At 42.5% G+C, this 15,532-nt stretch overlaps 1 protein-coding gene across 1 annotated transcript; it reads right to left on the bottom strand.

Annotated features, from left to right (window-relative positions):
- Positions 1-435: 435 nt before the first annotated feature.
- Positions 436-15,126, bottom strand: tfap2d (transcription factor AP-2 delta (activating enhancer binding protein 2 delta)). Its single transcript, XM_040017996.1, has 8 exons — positions 13,366-15,126; positions 12,166-12,684; positions 9,189-9,249; positions 4,768-4,933; positions 3,140-3,258; positions 2,873-3,014; positions 1,950-2,063; positions 436-734 (listed from the first exon to the last, which is right to left on the bottom strand). Exons 1-8 carry the CDS (start codon positions 13,798-13,800, stop codon positions 518-520), a joined length of 1,773 nt encoding a protein of 590 aa, XP_039873930.1. The 5' UTR covers positions 13,801-15,126; the 3' UTR covers positions 436-517.
- Between the last annotated feature and the right edge of the window lie 406 nt (positions 15,127-15,532).

The raw sequence follows: 15,532 nt of genomic DNA, 5'->3' as shown, positions 1-15,532 counted from the left end.
ATGATTCTTCAGAGGGAAAAAAAACAGCTCCAGGTTTTGTACTTTTGCAGAGTATCCACACCTGAATTAACTGGATTTAGATTACATCCCCACAAACCCTGAGTGTGTGTGTGTGTGTGTAAAATCTGTATCCCCCCCAACCTGTCCTGGGAAACTGTGTTGTTTACCTCCTGTTTTGAGAATTAATAAATAAAGAAATAAAGTACTAGATGAGTCACAGCCATCTCCATGGCAAGGCTCCTCTTTGTCACGACACGCACACACGCACGCACGCACATTTACACTGGATGCGTTGCTTTCGCTCACACATCAGGATGTCTTGCTTGGGACAGTTCAGTTAGTGTTACATGTCAACATAAGATAAATAAATAACAATAAATAGGAATTGTCCCAAAGAAGATACAGCAATGCATGGGAAATAACAGATCCCCTTTCAGAGTGCACACGTTCACACACACTCACGCACGCACACTTCTAAATGCAGCGCTCCAAGGCACGGGGACCGGGTGGGTGGGGGCTACTCAGTCTTTTCTGTTTTCCCGTCTTTGCTCTGGGGCTCGGCTGTTTTCCGGAGCTGCGTCTTTTCCGAGCTGTTGTTGATCTGTTGGTCGCCGGCTCCGCTCGTTTTCCCACTCGAGGTTTTGTCCAGGTAGTTGAGCATCTCGCTCAGCACTGTCTGGAAGGTGCTGAGAGCTGCGCAGACCGCCGGCGTGCCAAACCCGTGAGTGATCAGACTACATGGGAAGAGAGGGAAATGATTATTAGACCGATGACAAACCAAAGAAGTGAAGGTTAAATGAATCAGTGGAGCTGTTGGGGAGTTTGTATGACACTAACAGCTGAAGTGACTCAGATTTTCTCACACCTGCGGTGAAACCTTCCTCCTGCATTATGGAGCTTCAAATCCTCTGAATGAAGTTTCTTTAGTCTGTCAGAAAAGCCTCTCTGTGATGCTCTGCGATGATCTGTTTCCACAGCAGTTTACTGGGAAACACAGAGTTTCTGCTCCTGTTTTAGCAAAGGCCTGAACGCTGTCCAGCTTAAACTATGAAATACAAATTAGAGCTTTGCCGATTAGGAAATTTCACATAAGATTGTTGTTGTTGTTCTTGTCTAAGGTGATTCTAATCTTGGCTGTTGAACTGCTGGTGATGTCTTAATCAAATTCACTTTAGGCTTTTATCACTTTTGAAAGAGACTGTTTGAAAAAAACAAACCATTAGTGGCGTTAGACATACTGGCTAAAAGTCATATCATGTCCCCATATCTGTATTTGATATTTGTAGTGTAGTGATAGTCCTAGCCAACAGTGTTTTTGTAGTTTATTTGAGATAATCTCTCTTTTCAAAGTCAGTCATCAGAATCTGAACATTCGTGACATCACAAATTTAAAAGCGCTACAAAATTGCAGGATTATGATACAAGGTAAAATGTGCACTGAAACACTTTTTAAGAATCAGTTTTTAAGTCTGATATCATTTCATCTGTCCTATCAGATCATCATGCCGGTTTGTCCAGAGCTAAATAGCTGCTCGTCCTTGAGCTCAGACCCTTAAGTTGGCAGAAGGATGTTGTTGTTCAATCTGTCACTTTATTTCTACCACTGAGCTCACATCCTGGTTCTCTGCCCAGCAGTCTACAGTACAGCTCCCTTCAGAGGTCTGATAAGATGTTGTATATTCTGCAAATGATGACGCCATAGATGTGACATTTCTGCTAACAAGGCGCTGTTTCCTCCTCCTCTGTCAATTGTGCCAAATATCAAACTGCACAGCTGCATCTTTCTAAAATGGCAGAGAGGTCAGTGGGAAAACACAGAGCGAGGCTCTGCAAGAAAACTGTCTTCGCTCAGTAGATTTAGTGCCGAGAGTGACTCAAGATTGGCAACATCCTTAAGGGAAAAAAAAGGAAACGCTCCATTATTTTCTTATGCGTGTCACATGTGTTACCTGAAGTGTGTGAGGTGTCTCTGGATGTCCAGGTCCAAGATTGGTGTTGGTCTGGATGAGCCCAGAGGAGAGCGATCTTGGCTCAATAAGTCCTGGAACTCCTTACAGATTTGCCTGACGGACAGAAGGAGGGACTGAGGGTTTACCATCTGTCTCCAACGAAACCATCACATTTTCTCCCTTTTCTGCACCCACCCTCATCATTTTGGATCCACCCACATGCAGATTTAAGTTACTTCCACTGGTTCATTGTTTTTCCTAACATGATACCAAAGATTCTGCACCACGCAGCATTTTCTGGTCTTGTCTTTTTGCATTTCAGTTAGCATTATAGCAACTCTTGGGCTGATTTTATTGGAACAAAATCAACTTATCTGGAAAAGAGTGGGAGTTTTATTTCCCCTTCAGCATATTCAGAATACAGTTTTATACTGTAAGAAGGAACTACAAATAAAGCTCTTGCAATTATATAAATATAAGCGCTAACCCCTTAAATGTGGTAACACAATATTTTCCACATACAGTAGGTGTTCCATGCAGGAAACTGCTGTAAGGTGAAGGAGTTTACAACAGTTTGAGCAAGAAGTCACACCAAAACTTACCTACTGTTATTATATTTACTTGTTAATCATTTTTCTGAAAGATTTTCTTAAATCAAAGGATTGTAATGGCTGGTAATGGCTGTAAATAGTAATATAAGTGTTTAAGTAAAATTTATCTCTCCCTGACATTTGACAGGGACAGATCTGTCCATGCCTTAAACAACAGACAAACATTAACTGAAACCTGATCACTCAGAAACATTCACATTTCCAGAATTTCAAAATAAAACCTATTCTGTGTGACCACGCAGTAGCAAAAGTTTTTTGTTTCTTGCCATCTTCTTTTAGTGTGTGTCTGTACGTTGCATGTGTTTCACTCACTTTGTAGCCAGGACCATCTTCTTGCGCGCGCTGGTTTCTTTCGGCTCACTGTGCTGCCTCGCCAAATGTTCACCCACTGCCTTACTGGGAAACTCTGTCTCACAGGTGTAGCCAAAGTCCCTCGCCAGGTGGAGCGCCTCACCTGAAAGAAAACAAAAGAGGGAAAAAAGACTGATGAGACAACAATTAAACTGTATTATGAAATTAATGTGGTGCAATATAAATTGAAAATGACAAAAAAAAAAAATGTGCAGGAAAGTTACTTACCTTCCACCAGGGAGGTGAGCAGCGTTACGTTGGCGGCTTTCCTCCGTCCTGCTGGTAGGTTGAGCCCTAAACGGTCTAATTTCTCACGAAGACACCGGCCTCCATTCTTAGACTTTGCTCTGGAAACATATAGTAAAGAACTATGTATCACATATCCTACAAAGTCAAGCAACTGAATTATACAAGACCCCAAAAGACTGAATATATGGAGCACAGCAGCAGGAGCAGAAGCAGCATCGATCAGCCAGTCATTTTTCATAGAACTAAGGTACAATCAAATTAATGTGAACTCCTTCTTCTACTGAAAAGGATGTGCTTAATTAAGTCTCACAAGAAACAAGGCAAGAATATGGATTTGTGTTGATGTGACAAAGCCATAAGGTTAAGGCAGAGGCACAAAGCTTCCTCAGTCTTTTATGTTATTTTTTTAAAGCATATGTGCTTCCTTCCTCTGCCATAAAACTTTAAACCTGCAGTTCCACTCGAGACAACTTTCTGCACATTTCTGTTGTTCTTTGTGAAGTGATTATTATTAAATGACACAACATGATTAAACACATTCCAGATACTCATCTGTTAGAGATTTGCAGATTATATTCTTCACACGAGGATCAACAGTAGCTATTTGCACATTTATCTTATTTTATTTTACTTTTTTGATTCCTCATCTTGTAGGACCAGCCATATTCTCTGTGCTTGCTCGTTCCTCTTTCCCCCTTCCCTTTCTCTCCACCTCATCAATAATACAGCGCTGGCAACTCTTGCTTTCCTCTGGTTCCTCTGATCCTGGCATGCTTTGGCCTGGTCTCGCCTCCCTCTGGCTCCCTGGGCATGGCGGCGCGTGCAGCCCCGGCCCTCATTCGCCTACAATAGTCTTTTGTGGGCGCTGCTATATATCCTCTGTTTCATCTGAGGGCTACAAAGATTCAGCCAGCGCTCTCCAATGCTCACCAGCCAGATTTACACTTAAAAAATATATATTTTTTCACTTTCAAAGTCCCCATCCATCACACTCACCTCCTTACTCCAATATCATTACATGCTGCTAGAATTTAACAGTGTGTGGATGCACCAAAAGAGACATTAGGATTTTTCAGATGTTTTTACACCACAAGTATGTCAAAATGTTTTTTTGGGTTTTTTTTAGAAATTGCTCTAATCTGCCAAATGAAGCCGTTAACAACCCTGCTACTGATTAAACACATTTGAAATTTGGGTTTCTCGCTCTCCGGAGATGATACTGATTAACCTGTAAAGTGATACTTCAGAACTAGATATCAGAATCTGATGAATGCCTGAAACTCATCAAGGCACTGGCCAGTGGTCACAGCGGATTTAGGATTTATTTGTGAGAGGATATTTTAGGCTTAGACTCTTAATGAGTTTGAAGTTCTTTAGAGCTGTAAGCAGCTCTGTCACAGCAGCATATAGATCCATAATGTTGCAGTAAGATGACACAGAAACTTCAGCCGCACTAAGCGAACTCTCAAAACAGTTGATAAGTCTGATTTGTCTTCAAACTGATACATCAATATACTCTCTTTAATCAGTGTAGTTATATTTAGAGACGCTGTGATGAAGCTTAGGCATATTGTCAGACTAATATCCTGTATGTGCATCATACTGACCTACGCAGTATGCCGCCCAGTAAGGAAGCATTGAGGCACTCTGGCGGGGACAGTCTTCTTTTCACCTCAGCAATGGTGACTTTGTACTTTGAGGTGGAACTGAGCAGCGAAAGCCGGCCCGGTACCGAGCAGAACAAATCTGTAGGATTCACCACACATGTTCCCCCTGCACACACAGACAGGAAGCTTGTTACAACAAGGTGCAAGAAAAAGCAGCATCACTGTAAAGGTTTGAAAGGACTAGTTTGCCAAGTTTAGGCTACTTTTTGCTATTCAGTGTTGTAAGAAGGTTGTACAAAATGTTCTAATGAAGGCAACAGCTTTGTATAATGCACATTTAATGCTTTATTCTGTCAAAACAGAAAAAACAAGCAAAATGCCCCCCCAAAAACTGATCCAAGACCTGAATGCTACACCAATGTCTGTCACTGAACTGCAAGATTTTATAGTCGTGTTAATAGTACATTACTGCTTAATAAAGTATCAATACAAGATTTGCTCTTTAAGTTCTGCAACAAAAATGTTAGTTTTTACAGTAATAATGCATCAAGTCATATTTCATCAAAAAGCAACAAGATACTTAAAAAATGCATTTATTAAAAATGAAGTTGGACCTTGGAAAAAAAAAAATCTTGTTTCAGAAAACATATGAACATTTTGGTGACAGAAAAGAGTGCACAAAAGTATAAACCAGCAAGCATTCACTGAGTATTTGGATCAGCGTTGCTCAAATGACAGATTGAAATGTCTGCTTGGTTGGAAATCATGCAAATGTGTGTTTTTCTGTGGAAAAGTTTCACTGGATAAAGCTTTCGCTGAATGCTACCTCAGGGAGAACTGCACAGAATATTTTGCACCTTTGTTCATAGAGGGTGGTTTCAGCTGTGTACACACTTTGCATGAGGTCTCCTTGGTTCTGATTTCAAAGAATCCCACATTTCAAGATGTGATACAAAGTATAAAAACCAACTGGGTGAACTGTGCACACATCAAACAGGAACTCTATTGTCCAGTTATTGGTTAATAATAACAGTTTGCATCAGGGTGAATGATTTGGAAGGTCTTTCATATGATGATAAAACCATTTTGTTTGAGACAGTTTTTTCCCATCATGTCAGACATTAAATACATTAAAGATTAAGCCTATTTTTTCCATACAGTTTTTTTAAAAATTTATTCCCATAAATTAGCTGAATTTGCTTAGTCGTTATATTAAGAAGGTGTATCATCCAAGAAAATTGTCCATCTTCTACAGCTTCCCTATCTGTTTAAATGTAAATGCAATATATGTGTAAATATTATTAAATCAAAAATTAATCCCTATAATAATCGAGCATCTTCATTCTCCACAATCAATATGTGTCTTTCAGCCCTCCTCACTAGTTAAATATTAAATGCTTTTATTACTGTGTACATATATTTATATGCCTGCTTCAGCCCAATGGTTCTCTCTATGTAACAATAATATGGTGTTTCTGTAAGAGGGGGGAAACAAAACCTTCTTTAAATCATCCACCACCAGCTACCATGTTGATTTCATTGTGTACTTGAGGCTCCTGAAAGTGTGAATAAATGATTTTGGTTGTGTAGTGAAGGCCCTTTCACATTATTAATTGCGTCTGAATCAGTGTTACTGGATCCTCCTGGAATTTATCGACTGTTCTGAGTGGGCCTATCGTTATTAAACTTTCACTTGAAATAAAGTCCCAAGCAGCCGAAACGCAAGGTTTCTGTCTGATGTACTGTAGGCTATATTCTATTATTCATCTGCCTCATTATCAAATCTAACAGCAGGGTGTGTCGCGTTGTTATTAAGGCGTGCTGGATATGATGAAATGGAGAAAAAAGGATGCCATTTAGGCCGAAGAGAACAATGCTGCAGGCGAAGATTGGCTGCACACGCCAATCTCTCTCTCTCTTTTTTTAGGGCACAATTTGGCCACCAACTAAGCCTCATATATGACCAGCTGTAACCCATATTTCTGCTCTCAGAATCTATTATTCACAATCTGCTGAAATGTGCTAGATTCGCATCATTTTCTGGCCACAGGAAGGGTTGAGGTTAGACATGCAGCCTCAAAAACATGTCATCCGGTCTGAGCACCATGGACAGCGGCTCGCACCTTTCATTCCAGCACCTGGACAGCGACTCATGCCCACAGCACAACTGTAACATCATAATGGTGTGGAAACAAAAGCCTGTTGTACTCCAGCGGGCACCACTTTGTACAAGACTGTATGGGACCTGTGTTTCACTCAGGCTGTCAAAAAATGGACGGTTGCAGGTCGAGGGAATCGATTGATACTTTTGGTTAAGCCTGAGCCCCGGTGTGTGCGTGCGCGTGTGTTTATATGCGCGCGCGCGCGGTCCGGCTTGCCCGTGTCTCCATAAGTGACACAAACCGGGCAAACCTGTCTGTCAGACTCACGCGCTCTGACAGGGGCGCGCGTCTCTGAAAGCCGCGGGTTCACATCATATTAATTCCCCTAAAAATGTTTTGATTCAAAGTAGTTTGTATTTTATGTTGCCAAGGGCAATCGAAAAGAGCTATTGCCGGTAGTGCAGTCAGTGGAGCGCGCGGGCCCAGAGGCGATAACGGTATTTAAGCAACGGAGAGTAGCCTCGGGCTGCGGCGCGAGCGGCGGGCGGGATCACACGCGGAATCAAGCGCCTTTTACGAGTTTGCCACGAAAATTAAAGAAAAAGAGACAAGGGCCAAATGCCATTCTCCTCATATTTTAACAACAATGTTTATAGCTCCCCCCAAAAAAGCCCGCCAATGTCTTGACAGAAGAGAGGGTTGTGCGTGCACGGGATGTGGTAGCGGGGGCGCGCGTCTGACAGATCGGCTTGATCTGTGAAGCTGCTGTTAGAACTGAACTGGAAAAGGGATAGCAGGGTGATTAAAAACACAGACGACTCCTCCTAAGTAGGATCCGCATTTCTTGAGTGATTTTCTTTTGAAAAAGGTTATGTGAATATTCATGCCGCCAAAGCCGCAGTCAGAAAGAACAACATTAATATGATCTCGGCTGAATCCGGGGCCCCGCTCGGCATTAGCATATCAAAGCGTCCGCCCGAGGCGAGAGAAGCTATCGATACGGGAGCGGGAGGTAAAGCAAAGATTATTGGTTGTGATGGTTGCAGCGGCTGAGCTCAGGGCCAAATACGGCGCACCATTAACCGAAAGTGATAGCGAAGGGATTCCCGCGTCAATCCGAGAGAAAAGCCCCAACACCTAGGCAGAGCTGATGAAAAATTAAACCCGAGACACAGCCTTTCCTCTCAATGTGGAAAATTGCACACAGTCCCCTCTAAAAAAAATTAAAGAAAAATAAAATTAAAAAAATGCTTTTCATGGAGCAAAAGATCCACAGCGTGTTTAAACCCACTCGTGAGGAAATTGGCTGGCCTGCTTTGGGTGGATACAGGCCGGGGAACACATCCACAGCTTCCCCTTGGAAAAGCTAACCTTAGCCGCCACATCTTTGGCTGCTGTGCCAGATTAAACACACAGGTGCTAACACATAAAAACAGCAGCTGCATTACAGACACACAAACCTGACTGCTCTTCTTTGTATCCCACAAAAACATTTACTTGTAAATTAAAAAAAAAAAAAAAAGTCCACAAATGCAGCTGCGAAACTATTAAATACTCGGTTACTTTCTGGCCATTTCAAAAATATTTTTAAATTACTATAAACGTACACATTTGTAAACATTAAGATGATACAGAATTGTGTTGTTAAATTAAACCCAAATCTTACTCATTTGTAACAATATTTCTCTATTGTAATAATATTGATTATTTAAATCTGATTTCATATAGACGTCTGCGCCATTTTTCTTAAAAAAAAAATCGACACTGAATTTATGATAACTCAACCATGAATATTAAATTAATAGCATATAATATTATTATTACATGAAAACAAATGCAAGTCGTCAGTCTTATAAAATATTACCTACACGTCTGACTTCAAAATAAAAGCTTCTGGCGTAACTTTAGTGTGAGAGGGCATGTGCCAAATGCGCGTTTAAGTACAAGGCCTATAAGTAACTGTATCAGTACACTAGAAATATAAGTCATCACATTAATTCGTGGCATTTTAATCATGTCGCCAATCTCAAAGCCAAGGTTTGGTATGACTGGTGTTTAAAAAAACGTGGGTGTTGAGTGACATGCTGGAAGTGGGGAGCACTGCCTCTGCGCCTGTACAGCGCTGCTGTTTAAATAGGTGACAAATCGGGGCCGTTCCTGCTGCAGCGTGTTGACAGCAGACAAGAGAGGAGTGTTCCGCCTGTTTGTCTGTCTGCTCGCTGTCTTGTCGTGTCGAGCCCGTGAGTGTTCACGGCCTCCGGTACAGCACCAGCAGCAACAATAACAACAACCGCAGCAGAGAATAAAAGGGGGCCTTACCTCTCCGGATGACGCCCCCTTGGCCGTTCAGCACGAGCCCACACTGCGCTTCCACGGAGCCCTGCGGAGACACGCACTCATTAGGACGAGCGGGGAGGTGAAATCACTTTAACCAGATTCTTTTTGTACACCGCTGGAGCTTCCCAGCTGCCAGGCTTCAGATGCAGCAACAATTAGTGCGGTTTGTTTCTTTTTTCTCCGTATGCGGTGAAGTCATTCTTTAGGACATCCAGGACGTGAATCCCCATTTTCCCCTTCTTTTCACTTGCAGCCACACACTAAAAGCCAAACTCATGTAGTCACGGGAGTATATCAGAATAAATAAAACTGTGACAACAAACACTGGGCATATGTTGCTCGGTTTTATGTATATTCAAGATCCATATACAATGCAAACAAAGAATACAAATCTAAGTGAAATGTCAGGTTTGAAAGTAACACCATAAAGCTTCTCTGTGCCTGCGCAGACATAGATCAGTGCCTCAATCCTATAATGGATAAAAATGATGCATTCTTGTAATTTTAAATGACTCGCCCCTTTTAAATGAATTTTGAAGGTTTCCAGGTGTCTTTAATTCTTCCATATTAGGGCCCTGCAGATTTATCCTCTGACCTCTTTGGAATGCCGCGACCCACAGGTTGAAAACCACCACATCTATACAATTAAAACTCCTTCAAAGCACCGCAAAGTTCACAGCAGAAAGAGCTTGGGAGGGGAAAAAAGCACCTTACTGAGTCCAAACACTGGCCCCTGTTGCACGCCCTTTGAGCAGTTTTCTAGTGTTGGAAGCCTTTTTGTTAGAAAGTGTACATCACTTAGCAGGCTTTGAGTAAAATTGAGGGCACAGCGAAATAAAGCATGCAGCTCACGGCTTACCCAGAAACGAGCTTAATTTGAAAGGCTTCAGGCTATAACCGAGGACAGCACAACTCACGCAGACTCAAAAATGAGCAAAAGGTTTGCAGAATTTACTGCAGCCACCACCAACCTGTTGGGGCATCAGTGTCTGTGTACACATAAGCAACCAGGCTTCAACATATATGTAGGCCTACGTGCACGAAAACCTGTTACCTCCGCCATTTTTCAAGATGCAGATCAGACTCGCGTGCTATCAACAATGTCATCAAGAAAGGAGAACACGCGCTTTTTTATTCAGAAAATGCTTAATCCCCCCGCGTGAGCCTCTAGGCCTGGCCCACGCAGAAGCCCCCGATTAAAATTAACTGGGAAAGAGAGCTTGTTGTTGCTCCTTCTTAACCAGCTCCTGCTCTGTTTCTTTTCTTCTATTCCGAAGCTAAAGTGATTATAAAATCAATATACAAAACGCAGAGGTCTTGCATGAATTAGCTTAGTGACGGTAGAAAGGTGTGGCAGCTGCTTTTGTTGAGCATGAAAATCTCTTTAACCCGCTCAAAGATGCGACCGGGCTGCACGAGACCATAGGCGCATCTGTTCCGTCCATACATCCGCCTCGTGTAAGCTCAGGTTCACGAGCCGTTTCTTTCTTAGCGTAAAAAAAATGGTCAAACCTGTTAAGCCTTTAAAAAAAATCTCGAAATAAATCTAATATTTGCATTAACGAGCGTGCATAAAGTGAAATAAAATAAATAAAATTAAATATGAAAAATGTTACGCAAAAATATGTTGCAATTATCAGTAAATTAAAATGTATTAAATCATATGTAGAAGTCTTTATTTAAAAAATATTTTTTTAAAAACAGGTTGCACTATAAATGTATATCTATAAGCTCCTAAATGTATTTGAAGACTTAGAATAATCCCTGGGTTATATTGCCGCACCCCATATTATTTATTAACAAATATACATTTATACATCTATAAATATATAAAAAAATATATAACATTATATATTTTTATTCCTTAAAATTACATGGTTTATAAATATTGTAGCACTAAAAAAAACACACTGTGTTCCTAAATATACCTCGTAATGAAAATGCGTCGATAAAAGCTCGAGTAGAGGTGGTAAATAGTTAACGCGACTGAAATTATGTGCCACTGTGTTAAATTGTGTTTAACTAGAGCCGCGTTTGAAGCAGCTCAGATGTCGCTGCATAAGTAACAAAGTTGATTGACGTTAAGTCGGTAATTGGATAAACTACGGTGCTTTATGGTGCTCGAGCAGGCCATTGTGCCCTGAATCCCGATCCGTTAATCCGCCCTTTACCGGAGAATAGAGCAACCAGCGGCTTTTCTTTGCCTCAACAGACAGCCGGACACACACACACACACACTCGACCTCTCTCTCTCTCTTTCTCTCTCTCTCTCACACACACACACGCTCAAGAACCGTGCGAATCCATTTTCATCTCGACCATTTCTTTACATCGAAAAGAATTATGTAAAATATGGGTCAAGTGTGTTTGTGGAAAAATAAAGGGCGGATTTCACAATGGGATTGTATAGACTGCCAGTCAATTAACCTTTAGAAACAGGCTTGCTTTTCAGAGGCACTGTGCCGTGTGGACTTGACATTTACTTAGCCTGTTATAGTCACGTTTGCTTTGGCACCAAACTTATCTCAAGATGATATCCATTATGACTTACAAAAAAAAGAAAAAAAAAGAAAAGAAAGTAGGACAGAGTCGTTGGATGGGGATAACTATATACAGACCAGTGCAGCTTTGTGAGTGTCATAGACAACAGACAGATGAGGCAGACAGGCAGACAGACAGACATCTGGCGCTGTCTTTCTGTTCAATATTTTGGGATTGCTGTGCTACAAAAGGGGGGTAAAGTTTTTCAATAGTAGGCCAGTGGGGCAGAGATACTGGGGCACTGGGTCTTGTGACAGCTAAGAGGGGCTGTTGCCCTTCTGTATCCTATTGTCGGCTATCCTATATGGAGCAGACTTAATAAACCGGAGAAGAGAAGCCGAAGGAAGGGGGCACAATAACGTGTTCGAGCCGTGTGGAGAAGAGAGTGTAGAAAGAGAGGTGTGGAGGCCACCGGTACCTGCAGGTCGTCCGCCGCAGGCGGAGGGAGGCCCAGGCCGGCGGCGGGCAGCAGCCTCTGGTCCGGGTGGTGCATACCGACGCCGTAGGCCTGTGAGCCGTGTGACGTCATCAGCGACAGGTCATGGCGCCGGTAAGCGTCGAGGCAGCCCAGCTCGCGCCGCTGCTGCTCGTCCAGGCACGAGGACTTGAGGGCCGAGCGCGCGTTGTGCAGATTGATGAAGTCGGCGGGCTCTCCGTGGTGGATCTGCTGGTAGTACTGGCCCGAGTGCAGCGAGTTCAGGCCGTAGGCCTCCGGGGCCACGGCCGGGTGGGAATGCTGGAACTCGTAGTGGAAGGACTGGTGGTGGAGGGGCGTGTACTGGTGGTTGGCCGAGAAATAGGGTGAGGCGAACTCCGTCCCCGCCGGTGCCGGGTAGGTGAGCGGGGAGGAGGAGGAGTAGGCGACCGAGGAGTTGGCCACGGACTCCAGGCAGCCGAGCTGCATGAGCCGGTAGCTGTTTGATCCGTCGTGACGTATCTACAAGATAATAAAGAGACGGGGAAATATATGAGCCGTGTCATTTAGCATCAGCCGGTGTCTCCTCTCTCTGCCTCCCAAACACACTCAAAAACACAACTCACACACTCAAAGCGCTTTTTCCCCCCCACTTTAAACCACCTGAAGGAGATGTCATTTCCACACGCCCGGGAGGGGAACGAACGCGCGGCAACAGGAGCCATCGGTATTTTTTTCTTCCTCCCTTTGGCATGCCTGTCACTCTCCTCGCAGCGTTTTAAAAGGCGTGCTGTTATATATTATTATTATTACCGAGCTGCTGGCAAATTTACTGTCCCAGCTCTCTCGCTCATTGTGGATGGGAGGTAAGCAGAGTGAGACACAGCGGAGTGTTCCGCCCTAAAATGTCCTAATCACGCCGTTACCGGCTCACACACACGAGCCCCCTTTGCTTCCACACACTAGTAATAAAAAAAGCCTCGTTTTTACCGGGAGCTGCACCGATTCATTTCTCCTTCCATGCATACTTTTATCTCTTTAATATCCTTGCGATAAATTATATTCCACTTAGAGACTCCCTGCGAGCAGACGCTATCTCGAAATGCTTCTGTAACTCCCTTCAAACCAAACAGTACTTATTCCACCACACACCTGCTGTAATTTCACAAATTAAAATCTGTAAAGTAAATAAACGAGCCTTACCTCTGCGTCGTGGACAAGTCCGGGGAAGGTCGCTGACATTGTGCTTTCTCCAAAGTAACCGGTATTTTTTTTCCTCTCCTTTCTGGCCGGATCGAATAATAATAAAAATGCCTTAAAATCCCCAAAAAGCGAGAGAAATGGAAAAGTCCCCCCTCGCGTGCTCTCGGTAACGGTAGAAAGCTGGCGGAACGCGAGCGTCTCCCCTCTGCACGGACGGGGCTGGCTCACGGATTTTGTACTTGCAGGGTATTTCTCGGCTGATGTCGTAGGTCCCTTGGTAATATAGAAGTTTTGAAAATTAAGCATCAGCACTGAGGAATGGGAGGACAATAGACGGAGCGGAGCATCCCAGGAGACACGGAATAAATATTGTATCTTCGCCTTAATAAGGAACCAAGTGCTTCTTTCAACATTTTCTACGCTTTTTGTGGACATTTTCCTTTTTGACCCGTTTGTGTTTTCACGAGGTCTTCTGCTCGGTTTCGTCGGGTTATTATTATTATTATTATTATTTTTAATATTATTATTTTTTTATCCACATTGGTTAAGTCATTTTACAAACAAAAATGTGCGGATTTTTCAACAGAAATGTAAGTTTGCTTTGACATATTTTAAAGCTATTTTTGATTTAAGAACGGAATGGACGTAGAAAAAAATATATGAGATTTTCTTCTGTTCTTGCAGCAAACTTGTAATGAATTTAGCGAGCTTTAACAGGGGGGGATAATTATGAAACGGCAGGTTTTCGGCGCTTTCTGCATGCATCAAATGTTTTTAGATGAATTACCATCGTTTGCTGCTCTCATGCTGTTTTTATGGCACAATTTAAATGCGGGTTTCAGTGCAAATTTATTTCATGCACACAGAGAGAAATAAGCTCTCACAGACTTTATGAATGTATACACCAATTTAAAATATTTTCCACTATTGCTAATTATCGCTTTAGTTATTTACTTTCACGTGCTTAAGGACTGGATTAAATCGAAGGAGGAGGTCTAGTTATTATTATTATGATTATCATTATTTACATTTATTTATTTTTTGTTTTGTTTTTGCTTTTGCATGAAAAACTGCATTTGAAGGGTCTCATTCCCATTCCATATCTTTTCTTTTCTTTCTTTAGGGGGGGGGGGGGGGGGTCTGCTTTGTGATAACAAACCAACATTTTTCATATCTGATATTAGCACTGTATAAATGTTAGGTGTGTGCATGTACGTTATTATTATTATTATTATTATTGTTATTATTATTATTATTATTATGTCTTTTTCGGTCAGTCGGTCAGCCTCGTGACCCCTCTCTCTCCCCCCCTCCCTCTCTCTCTTTCTGCCTTTCTCCTCGTGCTGTAACTCACCTGAGCAGGCGCCCTCGGGGTGGTCCTGCCCAGCTGCACGGAGCCGTGATGGTGTTGTAAAGTAAGATGGCAGAAGATGTTTTTTTTTTTTTTTTTGAAACAATTATATGAAAAGCTTATTGGGGGGGGGGGGGGGGGGGGGGATCGACGCTGTAATCAGGTGAAAGCTTTTCTTTACCTTCTCTAATTTTAAAGCAGGTTGCACCTTTTATAGGATAACAAAGCATAAAACAGTTACAGGTGTACAGAGCCGCATGAATCAAAATCCAAGCTATAATGACTTTAAATATACAGAAAGACGCAATCTATAGCTGTCTTGCCCTTAGGCCAACCGGGAAGTAATAGACGTATAAGACTTAAAAAAAAAAAAGGAGAAAGAGAGAGAGGGAGAGAGAGCAGAAGCCAAAGCTTGTGGCCACTGCCTGAAGAGGAGCAAAGAAGGAAATAAAGGAGAGAGGAGGGGAAAACTAAAGAAGGAGAGGAGAATTATTCTGTCTGTCAGATTTCCTGCCATTCAAAACAAACCAGCCAACACACAGGAAGAGGGGGGCTGCAACCCACAGCAGACATAAGCCCTAATCAGTCTTGTTTTGGATGGGTTTTTTTTCTACTCAGCTGTAACTGTAACCAAAGCGACTCCCTGATATTATTAAAGTGCAGACAGTGACCGTGCAGACGCTGGGACGCCGAGATTGACTCTGCAGTTTAATTAAGCAACTATTTTTCCTCCCATCTGTTACTACATGCGTCTCCTTCTCTGTCGTAATCGGTAACAACAGCAGCAGCAATAACAACACCAATAATAATAATAAT

This window comes from Simochromis diagramma, unplaced genomic scaffold, assembly GCF_900408965.1.
Source record: "Simochromis diagramma unplaced genomic scaffold, fSimDia1.1 OVJJ01000802.1, whole genome shotgun sequence".
NCBI classification, from domain to species: Eukaryota; Metazoa; Chordata; class Actinopteri; order Cichliformes; family Cichlidae; genus Simochromis; species Simochromis diagramma.
The sequence above is the reverse complement of the archived record's forward strand: the minus strand, read 5'-3'. Positions and strand labels throughout refer to the sequence as shown.